General features: G+C 37.6%; 1 protein-coding gene across 1 annotated transcript in view; it reads right to left on the bottom strand.

Annotated features, from left to right (window-relative positions):
- The window catches only part of CDK19 (cyclin dependent kinase 19), a 130,713-nt gene that overhangs the window by 50,976 nt on the left and 53,881 nt on the right, over positions 1-25,856 (bottom strand). The window contains exon 4 of the mRNA XM_082480431.1: positions 16,937-17,077. Coding sequence (XP_082336557.1) covers positions 16,937-17,077 — 141 coding nt within the window. The remainder of the gene's footprint in view (positions 1-16,936; positions 17,078-25,856) is intronic.

Here is a 25,856-nt window from a genome sequence, read left to right as displayed (position 1 = left end):
TTATCATGCAGTATCTTGCAGTAAGCACTAAGCAACTTGCTCCTTTTCATGAAGGAATAAATGTATCTTTTATTTACCACAGGATACCACTGGTAGAAGTGTGCCCGCAGGCAGGTAGAGCAGCCAAATGGTTTCGAGTTCATATTCTCACTTCCACTCACAAGAAAGTTGTCTCCATCAAGAAAACATGCTTATACTCTGACTTGCAAGTCTCAGATGAAGAGGTTGCTCAGTTTAGAGGCCATGCGAATGATAACTAAGCTGTAGCAGGGCAGTGGAGAAATCTCTTTAGACTAATAATGAGTTTATCCACCTGCCCCAACTTCTTACTGTGTTTACAAAGTCAACACAAGATTGAAGCAATGACTTGTTGTCAAATTAATGACTATTCCATTAAGGCTTCTATAATACTTATGGCAGCTTTCCAGCCCTCAAATTTAAAATAACCCAGGTAAGATAAAGAGTGTCTGTATTGAGCGTATTCGACAGTTACTTGAAGTGTTCATGGAAATCACTACAATTTATTAAAAGCGTCACAGGAGCTAGTAAAATGTTAATCTTCTGTCCTAGAACTGTCTTGATTTGTGAACATAAACAGAAGAAAAAAATATGTTGGAACAAACAATGAAGGCAACTAGACCAGAAAAATTTACACATAAAGCAAGTAATTTCTTCATTTCCTTTCTTCTGAAATGTACAAGAATCTTTGGGGAAAAAATAAAAATTAAAGCATTAAATATATTTATTTTACAATATTTAGTGTAAGGTAATGATACAACATGGCATTTCAGACTCTGAAAGTTTGTTTCTGTAGTATATTGCTAGTATCTTCATTTTTATTTTACTACCTAATAAAAATGTATCAAAAGATAATTATGTTAACAGATGCTTTCATGAACAAATGCATTAGGTATTAGTATTACTTGTCCTCGTTAATGCAAACAAAAAGCAGTTCTTGGCAGGTTATAAACAGGTGGTGCTTAAATATTTTAGGTAGCCAACTTAAGACAAGGTGTGGGAGTCTGATTGTTAACTGCTTTTGAAGATTAGGGTCTTTCCAAATGACATATGCAGCACAAAACCAAAAAAAATAATCATGAAGTCATCTTAGAAAAATATAACCTAACACACTACCATTTATTTATTTATTTATTAACTTGTTCATGTCTCTGGAATTATTTGCAACACTTTTATAGTAGTTCTACACTAGGCATCAAGACTTCTCTTATAATCTGAATTGATATTGCTGTACAATATCTAATACCATGTGGAAGAGCTAATTAGTTATTGACTTGGAATGCCTACAGCCAGTTTCAGTTTTAAAAGGTTTTTCAATCAATCACCAATCAAGACAGACTCTGGACTGAAGTCTGTGGTTGAAGATTTTCCAACACATTTACAAACTTGCCGTGCAAAATAACAGCAAGTTAACTAACCATGATATGGGATCAGCTTGACACCTCAAAAAAACCTGTAGTGTGTAATACATATACTTCCAGTAATATAAATAACAAACATTTCTGGAAAGTTTATTTTTTTTCTTTCAGTTTTTTTTTTTTTATTATTTTTAAAGTACAAGGACAAGAAGTAATCTGCTGTTAAAAAAAAAAAAAAGCCTGCCAAACCCAAAATAGATAAACCCCCTCTTTTTATTTCATAAAGGATTTTCCCAATAATGTCCAAATGCCTTACAAGAATTATATATAAACTAAGACATGTGAGAACTATAGAGCGTAATAGCTTAAACATACACAACCACGATCACACTATTCATTCTTAAAGCTACTAATGAAAGTTAAAATCTAGAAGGCATAGGGAAAGAAGATTTGGTACATCTAATTTTGGGTGGGGAGACACAGAAAGGCTGTTTTGGGAGGCAAAGCCTTAAGAAAGCCAGTTTCAAAATCTTTTCTGAGGCAGAACCACCACAGCAGGGACCATTACCAAATTCAGAATCTAGAGACCCTTAGGTTTTAATGAGTCTATGAAGTTTTTGAATGAGTATGGTACTTTTAACGAGACACTAAAATAAAGGAGGGTCACTTCATCTGGAATGAGTGAGCTTTTCCCTGTGTTGGTCCAGGTATGAGACGTAGAATTCTACCTGTGCCAGCCACTGCAGAGCTCAAACTTGCGAAGGCCAAAGGGAGGAGCAATAATTACGGTTGTGAAGATGAAGAAAAAGGAGTATTTCAGAAAAGTCAAAGCTGAGTCAAGGTTATATGAGTAACATTAAAGAGGTGGCAAAAGGCAGATCAACAGATATGGGAACGTGGGCAGAGGAGCAGGAAGTTGGAAGCAAATGAAAGATTTGCGTCAAGAAAGAAAACAGAGAAGAGTTGTGAAGATGGCTCTACGTGCAGAAAACAGAATCTGAAATAGTTCAGAACTAATTATAATATTTTTCCATTCAACAATTATACCCTTTTAAAAAATGAAAAACAACCTGCACAGGCATGCAGTGGCTCTGAGATACTGCCAATTCCTGAGAAAACATTCTGTGATTCATGCCAAAAACATGGGCATGTTAGAGTGTTGCAGGTCAAGCTGTCCTATTTTTTTTGTGTTTTTTTTTAAATTAAACAACTCCAAACACATAGTTCCCTTTCAAAGAAAGACATGATTGTCCTTGCTATAGCAAATTTGCCCCAATTTACTAGGAACAATGTCTAGGTTTTTAGTGCTTGAGGTTTATGATTTACCTCACTGTTGATGTTGCCAGTAAGTCCTTGGACATTTTCACAAAACATCAAGTGCTTAAAATTCAAATAAACCCCCTGTGGGAATTTTTATTTTTCTTTTTTCAAACTGTATAAATAGGCTAGGCACTCAACTCCTGTTCCTCAAAGCCAGATTATGACTTTTGAAAAGCCTACTGTGCAACCTTTCAGAAAACCCCTAGCTTTCAAAAATATATTGGAGCACTTTCTACTCCCTGTTACTGTGTCCCATATTTTGTATATGCTATGCCTATCAGCTGAAATTCTTCTCTATAGTTGCAACATCCATTTTGAAAATAGTCACATTACAAACTTAGGACCGGGTGAAAGTCTAGGGAAGCTTTATTAGAGGCAATAATAGCTTTAATCCAGATTTAATGGCTGTAATGTCCCTACTATTAAAATTCCAAAAGCTATCAACTGATTTGACAACTTGAAATCTGATACACAATTCTGAACACAATTTTTTGTAAGACTGCAGTGGTTCTAGCATACTAAAGACACGCGCTATACCCAAAAGGTTGAATTGTTATACAAGCTCAACTTTTGCGTAAGAGTCACAGAATGGTCAGGGTTGGAAGGGACTTCTGGAGATCACCTAGTCCAACCCCCCTGCCAGAGCAGGGTCACGTACAGCAGGTTGCACAGGACGGCATCCAGGCGGGTTTTGAATGTCTCCAGAGAGGGAGACTCCACAACCTCTCTGGGAAGCCTGTTCCAGTGCTCTGCCACCCTCAAAGTAAAGAAATTCCTCCTCCTGTTTAGATGGAACTTTAGATGGAAGTTCCCCGTCTGTCTTGAACTGGGGGGGCCAGAACTGGACACAGTACTCCAGGTGCGCCCTCACCAGGGCAGAGTAGAGGGGGAGGATGACCTCCCTCGACCTGCTGGCCACACTCTTCTTGATGCGCCCCAGGATGCGATTGGCCTTCTTGGCCACCAGGGCACATTGCTGGCTCATGGTCATCCTGTTGTCCACCAGGACTCCCAGGTCCCTTTCCACAGAGCTGCTCTCCAGTCAGAAAAAAAACCCCACACCATACAGTCATTATTATATTGACACTTTAGTTACCAGCACTTTAATGAAATCATCCTCAGGAACAATGTAAGGCACTTGGAAATTAACACAGTAGCTGTTCAGTTTTAATGATGGCAATTTTACTCAGTCTCATTAAGGAGTGAGATATCAAAGGACTGCGCATTTTCTGCAGGATAAAAACATGCAGGTGAGCAGTCACTACAGAGCAACTAATGCAGAGTAAATCCACACCCTAGACTGCCTTGCTGTAACTTGTTCATGTAGCCATACCCTCTGCTTTAGTTTAAGTTTTTCAACTAAATTAAATTAAAACTACTTAAATACAGAAGAAGGGTTCCAACTCATGGGCACCAAGAAAAAGAGCTGTACAGTTTCAAACGTTACTGCCTCTAGCAGTCCACGCTGTCTCTCTGCTGGAGATAGTCACCCAGACAGCAGGCTGTTGCAGTGAACAGGCTCCTCTGTCGTGGCCCTCCAGCCCACTTTAGCACCTCGGCAGGAATAAATATACCTTTGTCAAGGCAAAAGTTAGCACCGGGACCGCAGATTGGAACAGCGGCAGCAGAGAAGCACACTTGCATCACTGTCTGCCTGGTACCCATCATCGCCTCTGGTGCAGCGGAGGGCTGGGCAGTCTGAGGCAGCACCACTTTGCAGTGGCACAGCTAAATTGAGCACTACTCAGGTCCCAGACATTCAGAATAGCCACAAAGAAGTTTAACACAATTAAGTTAATCTGTTTCAACAGTTAATGCAGACTTTCCTGGGTGTTCCCATGTACACCACCCCGGAGAGAGAGAAAGGGAGAGATTAGCATCTAGTATTTTTCCAGTGAAGCAAAAAGAAAAGTCATAAGTGAGCAGAACTGTGCGGATGAGCATTTCGGTAAACTACAGGTTATAAAGGGATATATATCCCTATAGACAGGGATAAGCATCAAAACTTCCACACTGCAGGAAGAGAAATAGCTTGAAAATGAGATAAACTAGAAAACAGCTTGATTTGTTTATCATTTTTTCAATCTTAACACATCACTTGCAATATACACTCGGGTATTTTTACGTTACATAGAAAAGACGACTTTTAAGTCCCCCAAAAGGTCCACTGCTACTGCAAGCCCTTCCCATCCCACTACTTAAGCTGGCATCAAAGAACAGCAGCTCCACAGCAAGGAGACACACACAGAGAAATAAGATTCCAAGTAAATCTTGCATCCTAGCAAACAGCAGCAGTCAACCAGCCACAGCATATGTATTTGCCGACAAATTATTTGCAAAATTATTATACTATCCAGACAATCAGAATTTCAAGCACACACATTACCCAAAACCTAAATGGGTCTGCAATTCTCTTCGTTTTAACTTTCAAATTCAAGAATTTGAATTAATGTTTACTTGATAAGCAATCAGTTTTAGGGCTGAGATTGGAATTCACATCCTGAATTTTAAGAAGTAAAACCAACTTTAACATCCCATTTAAGAGACTTAATTTCAGCTGAGCTGGCAAACAGCTAATCATACTCGCAGTACAGCAGTTCATACTCGCATTAGAAGTCAATATCAGCTCATTAAAATGTAAACTACTGGAGTTTGCACTTAATTCATACGTCTAACAATCATCATCCACAACTGTTACATCAAAAGTAACTATATGAAAGGCAAATCAAAGTAAAAATGTGCAAGCATGTTTCATGGATTAAAGAAATATGTAGAACAGTAGACAGATTTGTGAACAACCCACTCTGGCAACAATTACAGCATAAGACAAAACGGCTCGAGTAGCTGAAATCCCTCATTCCAAGAGGAATTTCAGGAATGCAAAATATTGTCTACATAATTATTTTCTTAGACATGAGTTATATTTGAGAACACCAGCTACACAGAACATTATCACGCTAAGTTTTGGGATTTGGGCTCAATATTAAAACTAGTAGAATAAGCAAGCTTAAACTCTTAGTACCACATTACTTCATTTTTATTACTATTTTGATTATCACGGAATCACGGAGTTTTCAGAGTTGGAAGGGACCTCTAGAGATCATCTAGTCCAACTCCCCTGCTAAAGCAGGATTGCCCAGAGCACATTACTCAGGACTGCATCCAGGCGGGTCTTCAAAATCTCCAGAGAAGGGGACTCCACAACCTCCCTGGGCAGCCTGTGCCAGTGCTCTGTCACCCTCACCGTAAAGAAGTTTTTCCGTGTATTTGAACGGAACTTCCTATGTTTTAACTTGTGCCCATTACCCCTCATCCTGTCACTGGGAACCATTGAAAAGAGCCTGGCTCCAATTAATTTAGGGTGGGTTTTTTTTGTTTTGTTTTGTTTTTTAGGTAAAACTCTTCAACAATATCCCCCTCCCCAGAAGTGGTTAAATAGATATAAAGTAAACTAATACAAAACCAACCAAAATTTATATTCAGAGTTTATTATACCAGTAGGAACCAAAGCATCACAGAGGAGTGGGAGGGAGGGGTTGTTTGAGAATGCAAAACCATAATCCCAATATAAAAAACATTTTTCAGATGCCATCAGCTTACTTAAACAGAATAAATGAGTTTTTACACTATTTTTTACTACCTTACAAAGTAGCACAGGAAGGTTACTGAACTGCTGGGGAAGTGCTTCTACAATCCACTGAAAGGAAACCAGAAGGTCACAGCAAGTTGTGCTCTAATACCACTGAGGTGCTGAACAAAGTGCAACGGGGGTCTGTCAAAATGTCTGTCATATATTCACAGGGGCAGGAAAACAACATAGAAGAGAAAGAACAGTTAAAAAAAAAAATCCTTTTAGTACAGAGATCTGGTATACAGAGAACTGAAGGTGTTCAAGACCAACTACTTACACTATGAGAAGCCTTTCTTGTCTGGAAATCTTCACTGCTTCACTATTTATAATATTCTTTACTGAAAGAACATTATAAATACATTTACCAGTGGTCCAGACATGTTGAAGGTTTGTTCATGTATTTATTAAAATGGCTTGAAAATTTAATGCCAAGGTGTTTTTACATGAAATTCAGAAAAACGAGTACAAGACTACCATAATCCTCCCTAAAGATGTATCCGAAGACCTAATGCCCTGTTTCTGAGAGGACCACCTCACATGGCCACCTTACAAACTGTATAAAGGATTTCCTTGGTTTTCTTTAACTGACACAACTGTGGTATTTGGTCTTACACCTACAGTAAGGCTGATGATTTCTGAAACATTAGCCAGCAAGCAGAAAGGATGGAGGTTGGAGAAGACAAAGAGGCCCTGAGATCAGCCATCAGCGAAACACCAGCTGATCAGTCCTTTTCTGCAGCGGAGCCAGCTTCTTTGACACTGTTCACATGCAAGAAAAGTGAGGAATAAACTAACATCCTTTGTTTGTCACTGCAGCTTCCTGGATTGCTGATCAAAGATGCTTCATTTAAATGCAAGACAATCTGCAACGTTATTGCAACACCTTAGTAGAGCAGTAATAACTACAGTATGCCTGCAAACGAAGAGACATGCACAAGAGAAAGTGCAAGATGGCAAGCAACATGAAGAACAAATGCAATGTTTTCATTTTTTTTCTTGATTATATGCTGTTCTCTTGGTTGTCTCCATTGATTTTAACATAATTCTTTTAAGCTTCATAAATTTCTACTACTATAAATATGAAGAACATGTCAACAACGTGGTGCCAACCCATGTAGCCTTATACAGAAGGGGCAAGGAGTCCAAACAACAATCTGATAGACGCACTTGTAGCCATTCCCATTACCCCACAGGTACTTTCTCCAACAGAAAGAAACAAAAAAGCGGCAAGTCTTTTGTAAAAGAAAGCTTTTAAAAGCTTCTTCTAAACTTTGTCTTTTTTATTTAGAACGCAAAACTCAGTTTGCTCACTCCAAATGGTCAGCTGCACCAGTAAGCCAAATACATTATGTATTTGCTAGAAACCTTCATACAGCAGATGGTATCTATTGAGGATATTAGAAAAGATGACATTTTCCTTCTGTTTTTTCTGTATCAGAAAAAAAAAACCAACAAATAAATTCTAGAATTACTTTAATACTTTTGCTTCCTTCTCGCCCTTTTTCCACCTCAGGAAAGAGATACGAAGCTCACAGCAGCCATATGTCATCTGTTGACTTTAGCAGCAAAATGCAGCCAAAAGAACATTAAATCAGTCCCTTTGTTTCTTCTGACTCATCTGAATTTATATCCAGTCAGGGGTTTATGGGCATAAGCTTGTTTCAGAACCTGAGGTAAAACATTTTTCTTCAACTGTAATTATTTTTATTAGTAAAAATTAATCTACAAACATCTTCTTAATACTCTTGCCACAAACCAAAAGGTATACATTAGTCAGTCTTGGAAAAATTGCTGTTTCCACATACTCAACAGAGGTAATACTCTGCACGTCTTCATAAACCTTTCTAAATCACGTGAAGATTAGTTTTTACAACTGAAGGAGAAAAAGCAAAGTTCTGACTAAGGAGAAATGCACTATTTTTGAGTAGGTGCCCCTCAATATATGCCTATCATTTAAAAAGAAAAAGAGAAAATCATATGCTGATAAAACTCAGTTTGCTATTCAGCGTATAAAATTTCTAGTTCATTTATCTATCTAGAAGCATGTATCCGTGTGAACACACATACAAGCACACATATACTGTCGTTCCTCAGCAGTAAATAAAAAAGTGTACAGTCTCTCTAACCAGATATAAAAGAGGAAAAATGTGTTTACCTTTCAGATAATACATTCAAACCACTACCTAAAGTTATCATGGAGTCTAATCTCTTGAAATATGTAAGTTTAGCTTGCATTTCCTTTCTTTGGGGAAATCTGCAAGCTGAGTATCATCATTAATAAGGTTCTTTGACACTGTAGAAAGTCCCCTTCACCCCAAAGAGATCATGCAGATGGAATAATAAAGGATTAAGAGGCTCGAACCCACACACAGGTAGGGAATAACATGAGTTGGGAGTGCGTGTCCATACACATTTGTGCACCCTTCTCATACATACACACACAGTGACACAGAATGGTGGGGATTACAATTACTGTGTTTTTAAAAAAGTTTAAAGGAACTGGCAGACAGGTTGACTTGTTATTTATTTATAGGAGGCGTGTGCGCACCCAAATGGGTGAACAGGGCCAAGAAGCTTTTCAACCCAGTGCAAAATTACTGGCAGAAGGCAGGACCCAACAGTTCTGCATTCCTACACAGCAGCTGCTTGTCAAGAGAGGGATGCATGAACCTACGTCTAAATTTACTTTTGATATCAGCACATAAAAATCCTTTTTTAGAATTGCTGGTGAAAGGGGAGTTTCCCACACTGGTAATTTTACATTTTATCTTTCAAACCCACAGTTGGCTTGCTTTGCAAAATGCAAGTGGAGCATTTAAAAATCACTTCAGTTCTGCTGCTTTTTAGGTAGCTTTCCTAATTATTTTTTGGCCTGGAAAATCTTCTTGGAAGGGCACAGGGAAGAAAAAGAGAGAGCAGTTAAATGTTATAAACCAGTAATAATAAGGGCTGACTTTTTTCTCAAAGGCTTTGACATGAAAGCAGAAGTAAAAAGTCAGTATCCGCTTAACAAAATTTTAAGAATTTTTCTGGTGCCTTCATACACCATGCAATTTATTTTAATTCTTAGTCTTTGATAATACTTCGAGCTCATTAGAAGAAGAGTATTAAACAAAAAGAAAAATAGTTAACTACATAAACCACACATATTATACTACTTTCACTCAAAGACTTCATAGCGCATAAAGCAGTAAACTACAAATTAGACCCATAAATAGCTAACAGATTGGGAAACAGAGGCAAAGACAGGTTAAGTGAGTTGTGTAAGGTGGCAGCAAAGTTCCAGAGCAGAGTCCAGGTATAGGTCCACAGTAAGAGATGGCAGATTTACGTATTGGCTAGAGGAGGATTACTCTGAGAGAATGACTGTCTTTTTTAATTGATCCCTAAACTAAAAGTCAATCAGTCAACTAAAAATATGAAAACTGTTGGAGCTTTATTGAATTGAATATAATTGAGTTACTGAAAATTTACTAAAATGTTGGTATTCTATACACATATCATGACAGATAATTTAAAATACTGATGCTGAATAAATTAATAATGAATTTTTTTTTAAAATCAAAAATTATCAGAGTTAAGAGGATGAAACACTAATTAGTTCCATCATTTCTGAATGGGCTGTGCCTTTGAGGGAGACAGAAGTTGCTGATTCCCACAGAAAGTCATCTCTCTGACCCCTTCAATTTGGGTTTTTCCTTTCTCCTTTACTCCTAACAGAAGAAAACCCACAGTCTCCAGACAGCAATGGTTTCCAGACAGCCCTCAGAGTGGACAAGTACTGCATTGTCCTCTATTGCTCCACAAGAGATGTGGAGCTGGAAAACCAGAGAAGACAGCTTGCCCTGAGCGTAATCATGGCCAGCCAGAGCCAGCACCCATCACCACATGGGCATCTCGTGGCTCTGCTAAAGATTTACCCTTAGAAAGATACTGGGTTTACTGCTACTGCAGCGGCTGGATATTCAGGGAACTTGTTAAGAAGCCTGAATCTGGGAGCTCACATGTCTGATCATCCTAAAGGCTGTCTATAGACATTCGCTATATAAACAGACATGCAGAGTCAAAATTGTATCAAACCTCAGCTGTCTGCTATGTCCTTCGACAAAAAATGTCCAGATTAGCACTCCATAAATTCTGCAGGTGGCAGAAGTGCACGGACACTTCATAATCCACTCTGGGAAGAAACACAAACTGATTATCTTAAGCACACAATGAAAATAGTTTCTGCTAGTACAGATAACATAGTGGAGCAAACTACAGGACACATACATGATCTCCTCCCACATTAAGAGACAAGGGAATGGTAATAAAAATGCTGGAGATGGGAAAACTGGCAAAATCTTCACCACAGCTCGATTCCTCCTCCCTCCCCCTCTTAGTGACATTAGAGTGAGAAGGTTGGTTTGGAGAGAACGGGTTACACCGAGAAAACCACACATGGACATGGAAGCATCACCAGTTTAGCCCACTCAGCAGCTGAAGTGACAAGGAAAAGCCAGCTCAAGTAAGATTTGGGCCTGACTGTTACAATGGGGTAGGACATCACAAAAATCCTGAGAAAAGTGAGTCTTTGCTACCAGCGGGGAAAATGATGCACGGTTTTGTAGCTCACAGGGCACTGTACACAGAGATTGCTGAAAGAGAGAATGGCAGGAAAAGGAAGATTTTTGTTGAGACTCCTTCTTCCTCTGTTAGCTGTGTCTTCAAAAAAAAAAAAAAATAATCAAAATCCATCCTTGCTTCAGTGTCCCACTGAGATTCCTTTTACCTGTTTTTCTTCCCCGTTGTCTACCCCTATCTAGTATCTCTTAGCAATATAAGCCACAAACTCAGATATACCAATGGGGCGGAGACAGGAATTATCAGCTTCAAAACTCTAAAATGTTTGCTGTCTAAGCGACAAAAACAACCCTTAAGCTACAAACACTACTACAAACACTTTTCTTCACTGAACAACACTACCTTAAGAGCTGTTCTGCAGTACATAAGGACCTTACATCCAGAATTTGCTTCAGGATTTAGCCACTTGGTTGCAGAAGTCTGCCACGTTACCATCCATTCTCTTCCACGGCAAAAGCAAGAAAAGTACCCTTTCCTTGCAACCGCTGTTCATGTTTGCTTTAAATGCCAAAGAAGGTGTATTTATACTGACAAGATAGACTGTAAACTGGAGGACCTGAGATACAAGCTCACTCTGCTTTCTGTCACTGGCAAAAATACTATTTCAAACAACTGTAACTAGATTCTTCAAAAACCACAACTGAAAACACCAAGCCTTAGATCTCTTATGTTGAGAAATTTCAGGTGCTCGTTTTATTCTTCCTGGCCAAAAGCTAGGCACCAACAAAATCAGAGGAGGATTACAGATCATGCATTTAACACTGCCAGCAGAATAGGACAATGCCACTGACAAATGGAAGTCTACCCAGCCCTTACGTCCCCATCCCTGTCCACTTGACTCCCACACATACATCCATCTTGTCCATACATCCACCTTATGTAAGTACTTGTGTAATTGCATGCTGAACCAGATCAGGGAATAAACTCACATACAGATCAACCTCTTCTTCATGAGTCTAATTTTAACTCATGTTAGTTTTCCAATCCCCAGCTTGAAGGGGGAGGAGGGACACAGTGGAGCAGAGGAGTAGAGGCAGCATGGCCTCCTTATGCATCAACAGTAAGTCCAAGCCTGCTCAGGGAACCACCTCGTCCAGAATCCACCCTCTGTCTCACTTACATTTTAAACACCCAAATCTTTTTCTAAACAGAATAATGCAAATCAATTACTAGAGTGAAAAGGAATTTGTTTGAAATCTCTGCGATGTTAAGACTCATGGACACCTTTTGTTCCATCAGAACATGTTAACTCTGCCCTCTGTACGTAAATCAGTGAGTCCACAGGTGTGTCAAATGCTGTCTTTTCACCTATGTCACTATTGTTCCATCTAAGAGACTTTTGCTGTAAGTTAATCTCTTTACTTTGTAAAACGGCACATACAGTCAATTTAGACATTCTAAAGCTGTAGGGGTGTAAAACCAGAGAAACTGGGAAATTCAAAGTCAACAAGTATTTAAAATTCTGAAAAAAAAAAAAACACTTTAGGAATTTGGGTCGTTTTACAAAATTAGTTTATACAACTATTGCAATGAGCAAGTTTCCAATTTCAGAATGCTGAAAGCAACCGTTTAACACAATCCTAGAGGAAGGAGGGGAAAAAAAAAAAAATAAAATCTTAATTTCTCTGGTGAGTTTGATTTCCAACATTCATTTTTCAACCAGTAGTTTTAATAACATTAAGCAGAATTCTAAAGAAATGCTCAAGGATATAAGTGGAATCTTAAATGAATTCCTCAATATGGTTTCTGTGCAGTTAAAACATCTCATAGATAATACCTCCCTCCAGGAAAATACATCCTATTACAAATAGAAATTGCTTTTATCAATGGACACCTTTTGTTCTAAAGGAAATGGTGTCTGCCTGCTTTTGTCCTTAAGCAACTAACATCAACTACAGAAGGGTTATTAGCACAAGAAAAAGTGCCAAAATCCTTTCTGTTCCCAACATGAACACACGCTGTGAACAGTGTATGGAAGATACCCATTTTCAGATGTCCCTGCAAAGTAAGGTCTTTGCTGAACATTCCTACAGAACCTAAATAACTCATGTTTGGGGGAGGAGGGGACAAAGATAATACCCTGAAATACTGTACTCCACATGGTGCACCTTCTAACTTGCTATTGACTCAAGGTATGGAGCACAATTTAGATCTCCTTCAAGTGGCCAGCCCACAGTGTACACAGAGCACTTTAAAAACAAAAGCTTCATACCAAAAGGTTCTTTCTCTAATATTTATCTATATTAACCTCTTGTTCATAATGGAATGCTCAGCAGCTAGCAGAGCCAGCAAAGCCTCCCTCTTCTCATGTGTGGCTTTCAGGAGTGCTGCTATGTTGAATAGGCGAAACTGTCACTACCCAACAATGTGTAATCCAACAACAAAATACCATTCCAAATGGCTTCATTGGAGAACAAATGTATGGCTTTTCATAGACATATCAACTCTAAGGTATATAAACTGGCTCAATACTATTCAAAGAAATCAAAATTCTAACGCTCCTGTCTCATATTCTGTATTGGTGTGAATCTTGCCATAAAGAAAGTTACTGCTGAATATTTTTTAAATTAGCCAAAAAAATTACATCTTAGCCACTTAGCACCTTTCGGCTACCTTCAGGGTAAGAAACCCAGAAACAAAATAACCCCAGCACTCCAAGATATTAAAGGATATGCTAAATTATTTTCATGTTTCTAAAAGTACTAGTGAGAGCGTATTTGATGTTGTAATTTGCTTCATCATGGGCACTTTCCTAAATTTGGACTTGTGTTGGAAGAGTTTAAACTGAGGTAAATCTTACATCAGAAGAGATTCAAGGTAAACACAAAAGTCACACTGATTTAGAAACACAATTGAATTTAATCTTTTAAAAACACTTGCACTTTTATCTAAGAATTAAAAAGATGCATTTTAACAAAAAAAAATAATCTGATCTAACGGCAAATGATGCTAGAACGACCTGTTGAGCTTTCTGCCACCACCTCCAGCCTCATGCTTCTTCTGCACCAGCTACCGCACACGTTATCTCCCAGTGAGATCCTGCAGGGAGCTAATCCTGCAGAAAACTTTCTGCGGGTTCAACTCCCTGAATGAGCTCACCATGAGCCTGGTGAGTATCACCTGCCAGGCCATTAAAATGGGTGGCAGTGCCTAGCAGTAGTGAAGAGGGAACGAGACTGTCTCCTTGTGGTAGAAACTATCCATTAGCTCAGCTCAAGGACAGGATATGTATCGCATGTCTGCAAGTTCACATTGTTCACCAGTTTTATTACTGTGCCATGCTTTTGCTGGTTACTGCTGTTCTTAAACTTGTTACTCTTAAGTTTATTTTTAAGGTATCTAAAAATACGGATCCATTGAGAACCAAGGTTTTTGAAAAGCACATTTGGTATTCTAGCTTCTTTAAAACTCTTTAAGACAGTACCAAATTAAGGTTCGAACAATGTTGTTCGAATACCTTCAAGCAAGTACTCTTGCAAATACCTAACCTCCCATGTTTCTGCTTTTTCATTGCAACATTTGTTAAATAAAGTCTAAAGGTCATATCCACAGCTCAGGAGAATTTGACTAATATTATGATAAATACTCTTAGAGAATCTGATTTTAAAAAAAAAAAAAAAAGCAATTAAATAAGCATAACATGACTTTTATGGATGTCACCATCTTTGGTCTACATCCAAATGCATGCTAAAAATAGTAAGAACAGAGTTATAGTAAACCAGGAAAGTACAAGGTGTCTTGATGAAAAATATTGGCTTACATGAAACAGAAAAATATTTTTCCAGCAGATGTAAATTAAAACAGCTAAGAGAAAAACACCAGACAAACTGCTTCTCATCTTAAGACAACACTAAAGATTTAGTATTGATACATTATGCAAGAAATTTATGCCAACAAAATTGCTCCTCAGGTACTGTTCTTAGAAGCAAAAGTCACAGGTATGAGCATATGCATAAAAATTAGAGATACATAAAAATTTTTGTTAACTGAGAATTTACATTTGTTACTACGTGATTACATTAACTCCTAATTTCAAGAGCAGACGGGACACATCCAAAATAACATCAGTTTTTTCTTACCGTGTTCAAGATATAAAATACTATTTTGAAATACCTGAATTCTTCAGAAATCCACAATGACTTTTAAAGGCAAAAGATTCTGAATACAGCTTTAAATCACCAGTGTAGCAAAGCAATTTTTTAAATGGTTTCCTTTCTCTCACTGAGGTATCCCAGAATCCATTATCTTAAATTTATTCACATACCAAGAACACATTAAGATTTCACAAATTTCTGTTCTTCTCCCTTCTCAATTATGCCGACATCAATCAAGTGCTATCATTCCAGTGCCATGAAAAATAGTTGTCTTTTTTTGTAACAGCAACCATCACCTCCCAAAATTCCAAGAGAAAAAGACAGAGACATCAGGCACCAGCTTTGCTGCAACACATTGACAGATAAGACCTGTAAAGTAGCAGCCCTAGTCACACAAAACACCTGGTGCTGCAGGCTGGAAACAGCAACACCAGCAAGAAAATTCTCTAAGGTATTTGTTATTATTATTATTATCCTGGATACCGTCTTGTATTTCCTGTCAAGATATCAAGTTCATGTATGGCATTTGAGTGTATATATATTTAATAGTTCCATGAACACATATGCTTCCCTTAAACATAGCTGAATATGGACTTTTCAGGTGTTCCTTCACAAGCTCTATCTAATTACATCTCAGCACTCTGCCAAAGTAACAGCTGTCTCCTTAGGAAAGTAATAATTGTAGCATGAAAATCATGGTTGTACTTGCTTCCTGCTTTCGCTCATGACTACTATTCCAAAGGCTGAGGGGTGGGGGGAAAACACCCACAAACATACTAACATCTAGAATTTAACAGAAAAACTGACAATAAGTACCACAGAACGAGGTAAAAAAAAAAATTCTTACTAGAACCTGAAACCCCACTTCTGGCCACTGTTATTACATTTATTTCAGAAGATATCTGTGACTTCTATTCCAGGCCTGCCTTACGTTTATTCACATCTTTCCAGAAAAGATGGAAAAATTAGCCCAAGCCCCTATTTACTATTAAAGACTCAAGAACAATCCGTGTCTCACAAAACTTAATTAGCGATTATAAGTTTCTGGACATGCATGCCAATTTTGACCTACTGGGGCAACTACAAAAAATAACCAAATAAAAGCAGTGGCTTTATACACAGATTACACTACATTTCCTACCATACCTACTACTGATGTTACAAGAGCATAACTATTAGATTTGGTATATTAACCATCACATTGTTTATCTCATGCCAAAAATTCTAGTTATAATGCAAGTGGCAGCAAGCACTATACTCATATTAGTATTCTTCTTTTTGCAGCTCTTGGTAGCACTTCACTTAAATTTGAGGAGTGGTGGGAAACTTTAAGGGGAAAAGGGTAACTAAGACAAGGCAACTGGCTGCCCTTGTAATCTGCAGTCAACTTAAAGAGCCACTTCAGGTCATGAGAAATTTCAAGATGACAACTCTTTCATAGTTCTCTTCCCACGGTCAGAAAAAATACCACATGGAAAAGAAATACTCCATGAAAAAACTACTCTTTCACTAGCTTTTATGGTAACTTGCACGTAAGCCAAACAACGTACAAGGGTATCAATCGCTTTCCTACTTAAATGCCTTTTCAAAGTCATGCACAAACTTATAAGAATGTTCAACCAACATACATCAGCTGGCTCATGTACTGTTTTCGGATATTGATATCTGAGTCCTTTTACCGGATCTAGCATCATTGTCTGAGCTCAGATGACTCAGATAAAAACAATGTGAAAACATAGTTTGTTTTCATGTTTAAAGTCTCCATTGGTCTCCTGCAACAATAACAGGAAGAGCTGTATGGATCGATACGCAAGATTACTAATAGGGACTTTTCTTCTCCTACTCAACAACACGCACATGAAACTTTCTTAACCAGGTAATACAACACTTACCAGATCCCTGTGAAGCACCCAGTTTGCATGGAGGTAATGGATTCCATCGAGGATCTGGTAGAGTAGGGATTTAACCATAGATCTTGGCAACTGCATGGGCTTTTTATTTGCTTTTGAGGCACGGTGAAACTTGATAATATGCTAGAAATAAAACAAGTAGAAACATGAAGCATGTTAGATAAGTAGAAAGGTTTTCTGTTGTGTTGTTTTTTTAAGCTATTAACACTAAATAATGGAATGAAATACAAAGTCTGTTGACCTTTGCAATCAAAAGTAGTAGTGATGTGCTCACAATTTTCTTAAATTGTTTTTATTCTCCGAGTTGCTTTAAAAAAGCTGTCAAGCTTTCGTTAACATCTAAAGACTGGCTACTTACCTCCAGTAAAGTGTCTTAGATGTTCTCCTCCCTCCCTCCTCCCCATTTGGGATCCTCTCATCCTCAGCTGCCAAAGCAGAAGCTTTCAAACCAGCAGTATCTACTAGAAAGAGGACCACACTGTGCTTTCACACCTTCCCTCCTCCTCTTCAAAAATACACAGGACAGAGTGCTTGCGACTACTGCTCCCCCTCTGAATCAAAATCCCAGGTAAAGAGCGATTAAATATTTATATAAATATTTATATCTGGTGTGGCAGAGGGAACTCAAAAAACCTCACACCACAGCATTAGGGTGAGATCATGTGCAAACATCTAAAAATGCTTATATTCTTGCTTCCAAATTCTGACTGCGTACTTCATTGATGATGACAAGCTAGTGGTTCTTGGATTACAGAATACCCACTAGAGGACAAATACTGCTTGAAAACATGGAATGCAAACAGGGACTCCAGCATTCGTCAGTTGAAGGAATGAAAAAAAGATCATGAAAAGATTGTTGAGAGATCATGAAATATTCATAAACTAATTAATATTTATTGTCAGATCAACGTGGAGATGATGGGTTAGGTTTGGTTTTGCTACCCCGTACAAGAAATAAAGCGGGGCGAGGCCCTTCTACCTTTTCAATCTTCAGACAAGGTGCAGCTATACAAGGCATGAACCCAATCTTAACATATTGCCATTCAGCAAACAACTAAATCCATTCATTCAAATGTAAAAAAAAAAAAAAAAATAAAAACCTCCCTTTTGAAGGCGATTCAAAGAAGCATCTCAAATAACAAAAGTTTTCAATTATGTGCTTTTTGAAAGACAGAAATAATAAAGGCAGTTTGCATTTTTACTGAAAGCGATTCAAAATGCTAATCTGTAGAGTGACAAGACTACTAATTACCCAATTCTTTAAACAGGATTTGTCTAGTTCAAGATCATCCCCCTCCCCAGGTTAAAGAGGTAGCCAATGGCTGTGCTTTCATTAGACCTCTGCTCCCTCCACCACCACCCCCCCCCGCCAAGTTTGTCGCTATTGTTCCCAATGAAAATGGTAATGGTTTAATGTTTCTTTATGGTAAATGTTACTTCTGGCTGTCACCAGTACTTTAGCCACTGTCAAATTGTGCTTAGCAAAGGTGTAGACAATATTGTTTAAAGAGAAATTTAAAAAAAAGCAAAAAACCCTCAAATGAATAAGAACAAGAGCCTGCTTACTCCCTATCAACAGCAATGTTCCCACTGAGCCTTCCACTACTATACATACAACAGTAATGGCTGTATATTAAAAAACAGTATAAAAGAAATCTACAGGATTATCAGTTTTTAATATACAAATGAGGATCAGTAAACAAAACGAGGTCTTAGTACCTGACCCTTTAATTGTGCAATCATTCTGAAAACTATAATGGAAAGCTTTCAGGAATCATCTTAGAAAGGCTTTTTCTTGTCATGTCACAAGAAGATTCTGTGTCAAAACTTCAACTGAGAGTCCCTACCTTCCAGTACTGCACAGTGCTCACTGGATAATGACCTTCATGTGTAATTACAATATGATTTATAAAGCAGTAACGATACCATAAACCTCCAAATGAGTATCATAAAGATATTAATAAATAATGCATAGTATGAAAAAAAAATACAGGAGCATCAACAGGCAAAGCCCACGAGACAGAGACCCATAAACAGTGCCCAGCCTTTTTTCAAGGTGTAAGCACTATGTAAGCACTAAAAAGGATTTCTACACCCATTTAAAAACTGACTAGTGTCTACACAAAACATTATTCGTTATAATAAAGGCACATAGAAAATGAAACTGAAAAAGGGTTTCATGGAACACAATTAGCCACAGATGCGTAGAGGAGGAACCTCTACACCTCTGGCACCTCTCAAGGAAGGGAGCATGATGGCACCAGGCTGGTGCCCTCTGGTTTCCACCCCTGCCCTCCCCCGTGGCTCCCCAGTTCCTTCCAACAGATCAGGAACCCTGCTAAATGCTTTGTCCCATGGGAAACTACAGGATCGAACAGACATTTAAAGCAATGCGAGAATCTGTTCAGGAAGACGACACTATTAATCTAGATCGGCAAAGAAATCTTATACAAGGGTAGAGGAGGGGAAGCTTTCCTGCAGCAACTCAAAGCAGCAGCATCCCTCTTTCATCCTCTCATTCCACAGGAGCACCTAGGTGAACTTTTGAGGCAGATAATCTGCCCTTACGCTGAGCTTTAGGTATGCAAGTTACCTCTAAACCAGAGCTAACATAGCTTAGCGGTGCGCTGATTTAGCTAAGTTATCCAGCCAGAGCTGCCAGCTGAGGCTCACCACCACACCTACCAAAGCTGGCTCACACTCCAGAAGACGGCAGAGTTTGCTCTTATCTGCCTCCAAAATACCACTGAGACACATTCTAAATCACCTTGCTCTGATGCCTGCTTGTCCCAGTCAAAAAGGCTAAGAAAGCAAGCTCCCTTCTTGAAGGAGTTACTGAATTGCAGAAGTGAATTAAACCTGACAGTTTTGCTTTAAGCAAGCAATATCACCCTTAGATAAAATTCAATTTCCTACAAAAGCAAATAAAAATTACTGTTGCCAACTTACTCTACAGAACTTTATATTCGTTAAATTGCAAACTTCACCCCATCACAATTTAGATTAGAGAACTGAACAAAAATTAAACTAAAAACATACTGCAGGGCCAAACGATACAGGGAACTGAAAAGCTGAATTTGCCCCATGCCATTGGAATGAATCCATAGTGCTTGTGACCAAGTCCTACTCTCAAGAGTTTTGTAAAAAAAAAGCAGGTCATCCAATTTCTTGTACGCAACTAGCTATATGAAGAAAGACCAACACACATAACCAACACTAAGTAGCAATTTTAATGGCAGTGTCAATCTAAGAAGAGCAAAGAGGTGTCATTGCTGAACAGCATCTCTTCTACTGGAGGCCGCAAGCCCAAGTTTTTTCTTATTTCTTTATATTTTTAGAAATATAGCTATATGGCCTTACCACTGTTGTAGGGAAACGTCCCTCAAATTAAAAAAAAAAAAAACAAAAACCAACAAAACACAATAGTAATAATAAAAGAGAGCATCAAAACAGAAATAAATGAATAGTCATAAAAATTTGACAAAAGTTTTGGAGATCAGGCAGATCAGGTGTACAGCAAGCTCCAAAGCAAAGGATGCCATACCAGCACAAGTATGCTAATGAAATTTTTTTTAACTTGAGCAATTCTGCTGACTCCAGCTATGGCAGGAAGATATGCTCTCTCCATGTCAAAACATTTAAGATTTAACAGTTTAAATCCAAGACTGCAGGTGTAGAAGTGGGTGCAGGTACCAGCACAAACTAGGATGTTCTTTACATGTAACTGCACTATGCAAGTGGGTAAGGCATTCTCCACTAGCTTCACTTCCTCAGTTGTCCCAAAGTGCAGCCTCGTGTACAACACAGAATAGCCATAATCTTAGACCTAATAAAGATATGGAATAATTTACAGGAATTATAGGAATTGTAACCTGAATTCCCCATTCCCCAGATGGCTGCCCTAACTGCTAGGCTTCAAAACCATACTCCTCCTTTCTCTCATTCAATAAATCTTTTTGCAGAATAGCATAGCATCAAGACTGTCCCATGAGCTGGGAGTATAGATTTGAATCCTGAGAAGTACGAAGGACATTCAGCATCTCTCTTTGGGAACCAGGAGGTGTGCTTGGACATTGTAGCTTCTAACCTTTAGGTATGCTCAAGTTCTTCGCTGAATCTTACCCCTAATGGATAACCAGTAAGAACAGAACATGAGGACTTCCACTATCCAGTCAAGTCAGAGAGGCATGTTTGTAGCAAGACGACAAGCAGACAGAGTCAAACAGCTTCAGCATTCTATATTTTTTCACTGTCACTCCCTAAATATTACTTAATTTCTGTATTCTGACAGACCACCTCACCACAAAAGCTGGAAAATACCCACACACATTCAGCAAAAGTTTAGGGAAGCCTTAATTGTCAGTGGGCACTACCCCAGTTGCATGCTGCAGAACAGAAACGCATCCACAATGTCATCCAGCCATAGTTTCATTTTAATTAGTTCATTAGAACACTGTAGATGCAAGCTCCCCTTCTGATATATCTAAAATGCTTAGTCTGTATTCTAAATTAAATTAATACTTCATTGACCAACACTAAAGTATAAATTTATTAACATTTAGAAAAGGAATGAAGCTTCCAGAGGTTTGCTATAATTTGCTGCTTTCAATCTCTGGAACTATTGGTTTTATTTACTAACTGCATAGTCACAATTTTCAACTTCAAAAAAACACAGTAAAATTGAGGGGATGAACTGGTTTATTTCAGCAAGACCATTTTAAAGCAAAGCCAGGACCATATAAATCATAACAAATAAAGAAGTGAAACAGAGCTAAGCATTCCAAAAGAAAACACAGTGATGACTCATGAAAACAGTATACAATCTAGTAGTTCAACTGCCTTCTATGTTACCCAGTGCGTTGAAATTGGTTTGAAAATGGGCTGATGAGGAACTATGTAGATTTTAGAAAATCCTCCACCATAAACAAAGTAAACACAATGCATGACAATATGGAGGAAACTCATTTAGGTTTTTTCCATGAAAACCCCTAATATTTACCCAGCAGCTAAATGAGCATTCAAAAAGATCCTAATTTTAGTCTGCTTCCAAGGAAGTCAAGCCAATGCAAACATACTCTCTCTGTGTTTGTGTCATCCCATTCCTGATTCCAAGAACTGCTGTTCAGAATGACAGAGTTAAAATTTGAAAAATTGTTAATTAGTCAATTTGTTTGTTGTTAAAACAAACAAATAAGTCAGACTTGGAAAGTTTTCATGGAAGTAAGAAGCCAGCTAAAGAAGAGATTTTATGCATGTAGACTAAGTGAAGTTACAATGTGAGCTCTCACCTCAACAGAGGTGAGATGATCCATAGACCTCAAGACATAACCCCCTAGAAAACTTGAGTTCTTGAGTTCTACTGCTTAAGGCAATGCTCATTTCAAAATTACATGCATCTCTATCAAACTGAAATGCAATCATGTCAACACAGATGCCTCTTCCTGCTCAAGTAAATTGTCTGTTGGCTCCCACACTTTAGCAAAACCCCTTCTTTCTATCCAATCCCTGATCCAGCCTTTGAGAATTAAACAGAATTATGTCAATGTGCCAATAAAAAGTACAATTACATTTTAATGTTAAAGAAAAGGAAGCTTGGATACACATTAAATCTGTACCACGGTCAAGAGGAAGATTCAAATTATATGGCTTCAAGTCTCATTTTAAACATAAAATTATTTCTACCTTAGTTCTTCAGCAATCAATACCCAAACAAAGGTGACAAAAAAATGAATGATAAATGTAAAGCACTTAAAAGGCTATGGAAAAATAAATCGAAATCTAAAAGGTAGTATAAGAACTAAACATGCAGTGCTTGCACAATTTTCAAAAAGAGGAAGCAAAGACAGACCCAGCTAACCTGAGTAACATTTGTTTGCTGTTCCAAAAATAACTAACAGCTTCATAAGCCTTCACTTCGGACCCATTTCAGAGACCAAAGTTTTAGACACTAAAAAAATTTTGTCAAGCTTATATCACAAGTAAAATAAAATAAAATTAAAACAAAAATGGGTAAAAGTACTTCTACAGTGATCACTTAAGTTTCCAATTTTGGAAGCATTACAGCAATCAATAGGTAACAGTCTTTCAAAAGAGGAAGGGAGAAAAAATATGCCTTAATAGCCTCCCTCTAAATGATGCCAGTACACTGCTATTATCAAGTATCTTCTTTAGAATGTCATTATCCAAACTGCCATTTCCAAGTGACAAGAGGTCAACGTTTTAAGCAACAGTGAAAGGAGCCTTAATACTAACTTTTGCTAATGTCAACTTGCTTTAAATACCTATGCTTTGAAGCACAGAGAAGACAAACAGATTCAGTATCATTTTCCCAGGTTTTGCTGAGGTCTTTCTAGGTCTTCTACATCTTTCAGACCTAAATATATCAAAATAACTCTATACAATGATAATAAAAAACACCAGGTTTCAGATACCCTTTCAGTATATATCTCAAACACTCAGTATTCATGCCACTCTATTCACATTAATTATTTGCACACTTTATGCTTTTGCACCCTTGCCTCTGTCTTTGACATCTGTTCCTACCCGTTGTCTCCTCCAATTCTCACGTTTTGTGGCACAGAAAATGAACCCACAAACTACCCTCAAATCCCTACAATTTGGCAGAAAATGCAAGTTTTGTGACGAGACAAGCACATTGTCAGAACAGACAGCTATTGACAAGGAATAGCGCTGCTGTCCACAAGAAACCCAACCACCACTTTACTGTCAAAAAGATTGGAAGCAATAAAACATGCCGTAAAGACTCGCCATAACAACGGCTGATGATAAAAATTGTAACTTTAAAGCAATCAAAAGCTATGCAAGCCCACTCCTTTCTGCCCCAACAAATCTTATATTTGAATATTTCTGCCAGCTAGTAAAAATCTTACTTTGGTAAATATGTACACAACAGGAAAGGCTGCATGAATAATCATCTGATTTAAATCACTGAATTAGAACAAAAAGATACACATGACTATAGAAAACAGAGAGAGGAAAAAAAAAAAAAAAAAAACACCTCATACACTGAGAAAGGTATTTTCATGTATATAAAAATCCTTGTGATCAACTAGCACCTCATGACTAAAAGCTAAAATGAAGCTTAGTGGAAGTAAGAATTACAACTGATTACACCAGATATGAAGAGCGCTTTAAAACTCAGATCTATTAGAAAACATTTATGTGATTAATCAAATGTGCAAGTTTATTGCACAAATATGCAACACCCTCACAGTTTCATTTATTGGATAAGAACATTATTCAAAATGTTGTTAGCTGAAATGAAGTATATTTATTTATTGAGAGAGTCAGCTAGTGTTACAAAATTCACATGTAGGAAAATTATTTCCTCCTGCCCATTACTTGATGATTATTTTTAGGTACACACAACTATGCTTATAATCTCTATCCTACATTAAAAAAAAACCAAACCAACAAACAGAATATATACGTAACAAGTATTTCATATAATACAAAGCTAGTCTGTCCATACATTTCTATTATTATCAAAGATAGTTTCAAGATTTTTTTTTTTTTTGCAAGTTTCTCAGTAGTATTTGCTGCTAAGCTGTTAGTTGTTAGAGATCACTGGATCACTGAATCATAAGAGAAAAAACACTCAATCAAACCTAAAAAATATCCAGATCATGGTTTAGCTGGTCTTAGACGGTGACTGTATCATCACATTCAATATTTTCAAATCATATTTAATAATCTATTTAATCACTTATTAAGAACCAACAATGTTTTTATGGCTAGAAACCAGATTGAACACATTTTACTGGGATAAAAAGGTCACTTTTTCAGAATGAGATAAGAAAAAATTTTGGAAGCTTCTGATTTAAGTTACAACATAGCTTTCCAGAATAGGTGATCTGAAAGCTTTTTAGTTATACACGCATATTAAATAAGTCCGAGAATTAACTCTGTACCATAGATAGAAAAGTAGATACCTTATCAACTCAGAACATAAAAAAAGTTACAAAAATATTGCTTAGAATCAAAAATCCTATTTAAAAATATAGAGACTGTGGAATTGAAGACTGCTTAGCTGCAGTAGGAAAACCAAAACCGTGCGCTTTAAAAAAATGTTTCCAATACTAAGAAGTTGATGCTGTGAAAGTACAGGAGACTAGATCGGAACAAAAGAAAAACTCTAGTACTACAACCTCTCCAATAGCTAAAAGTAACTACACTGACAACATGTAGAATTCACTTCCCGAGCATATCTCATTGTATCAAACCTCAAGAAAACTCCAATTAAGTAACCACCGTGCATTTAATGAATTTAATATACATTTGAACAATGTCTTAAAATGCATGGAGCTTTACACAGGAAGTTCTGGAAAGCAGTATACAACTTAAGACTAAGGTAAAATAAGAACATACATGAATGTTGAATAGGAAAGTAAGTTATTCCTTAGTGGTAAACCAGCAAAAAATCATGCATTTAAAACAACCTTTTTTTTTTTTTTAAAGAAAAATAATGAACACAGCAGAAAAATACACTTATCAGTTGAAGGAATTACACTTTCTTGGAAAGATTTAATCAGTGCATAGTCTGTAAGACTATGAAGTTTTAACTGTGTACTGGAAAACATAACTTAAAAACAGTACCGGTTCCTCTTGTGGACTTAAGATTAACTCAGCTATGTTTTAACTGAATTACATTTTTTTATCTCAAGATAAGTTAATCAAGGCACAAACACTAGACACAATTTGGATTGAAAGCATCCAAGAGCTTAGGAGTAGACACTGAAAAAGAAATGTCCCTCATAAGAGAAGGAACAGGAGATGGTTGGTTCTGTGGCTATGAACATCTGAAGCTGAGAGTTTCAGACAATTGGAATATAAAGGTGTGAGACTGAAGCAAGTTACCAGGAATTAAGAAAGGATATGGCCT

Source organism: Vanellus vanellus (assembly GCF_965231255.1).
Source record: "Vanellus vanellus genome assembly, chromosome: 3".
NCBI classification, from domain to species: Eukaryota; Metazoa; Chordata; class Aves; order Charadriiformes; family Charadriidae; genus Vanellus; species Vanellus vanellus.
The sequence above is the reverse complement of the archived record's forward strand: the minus strand, read 5'-3'. Positions and strand labels throughout refer to the sequence as shown.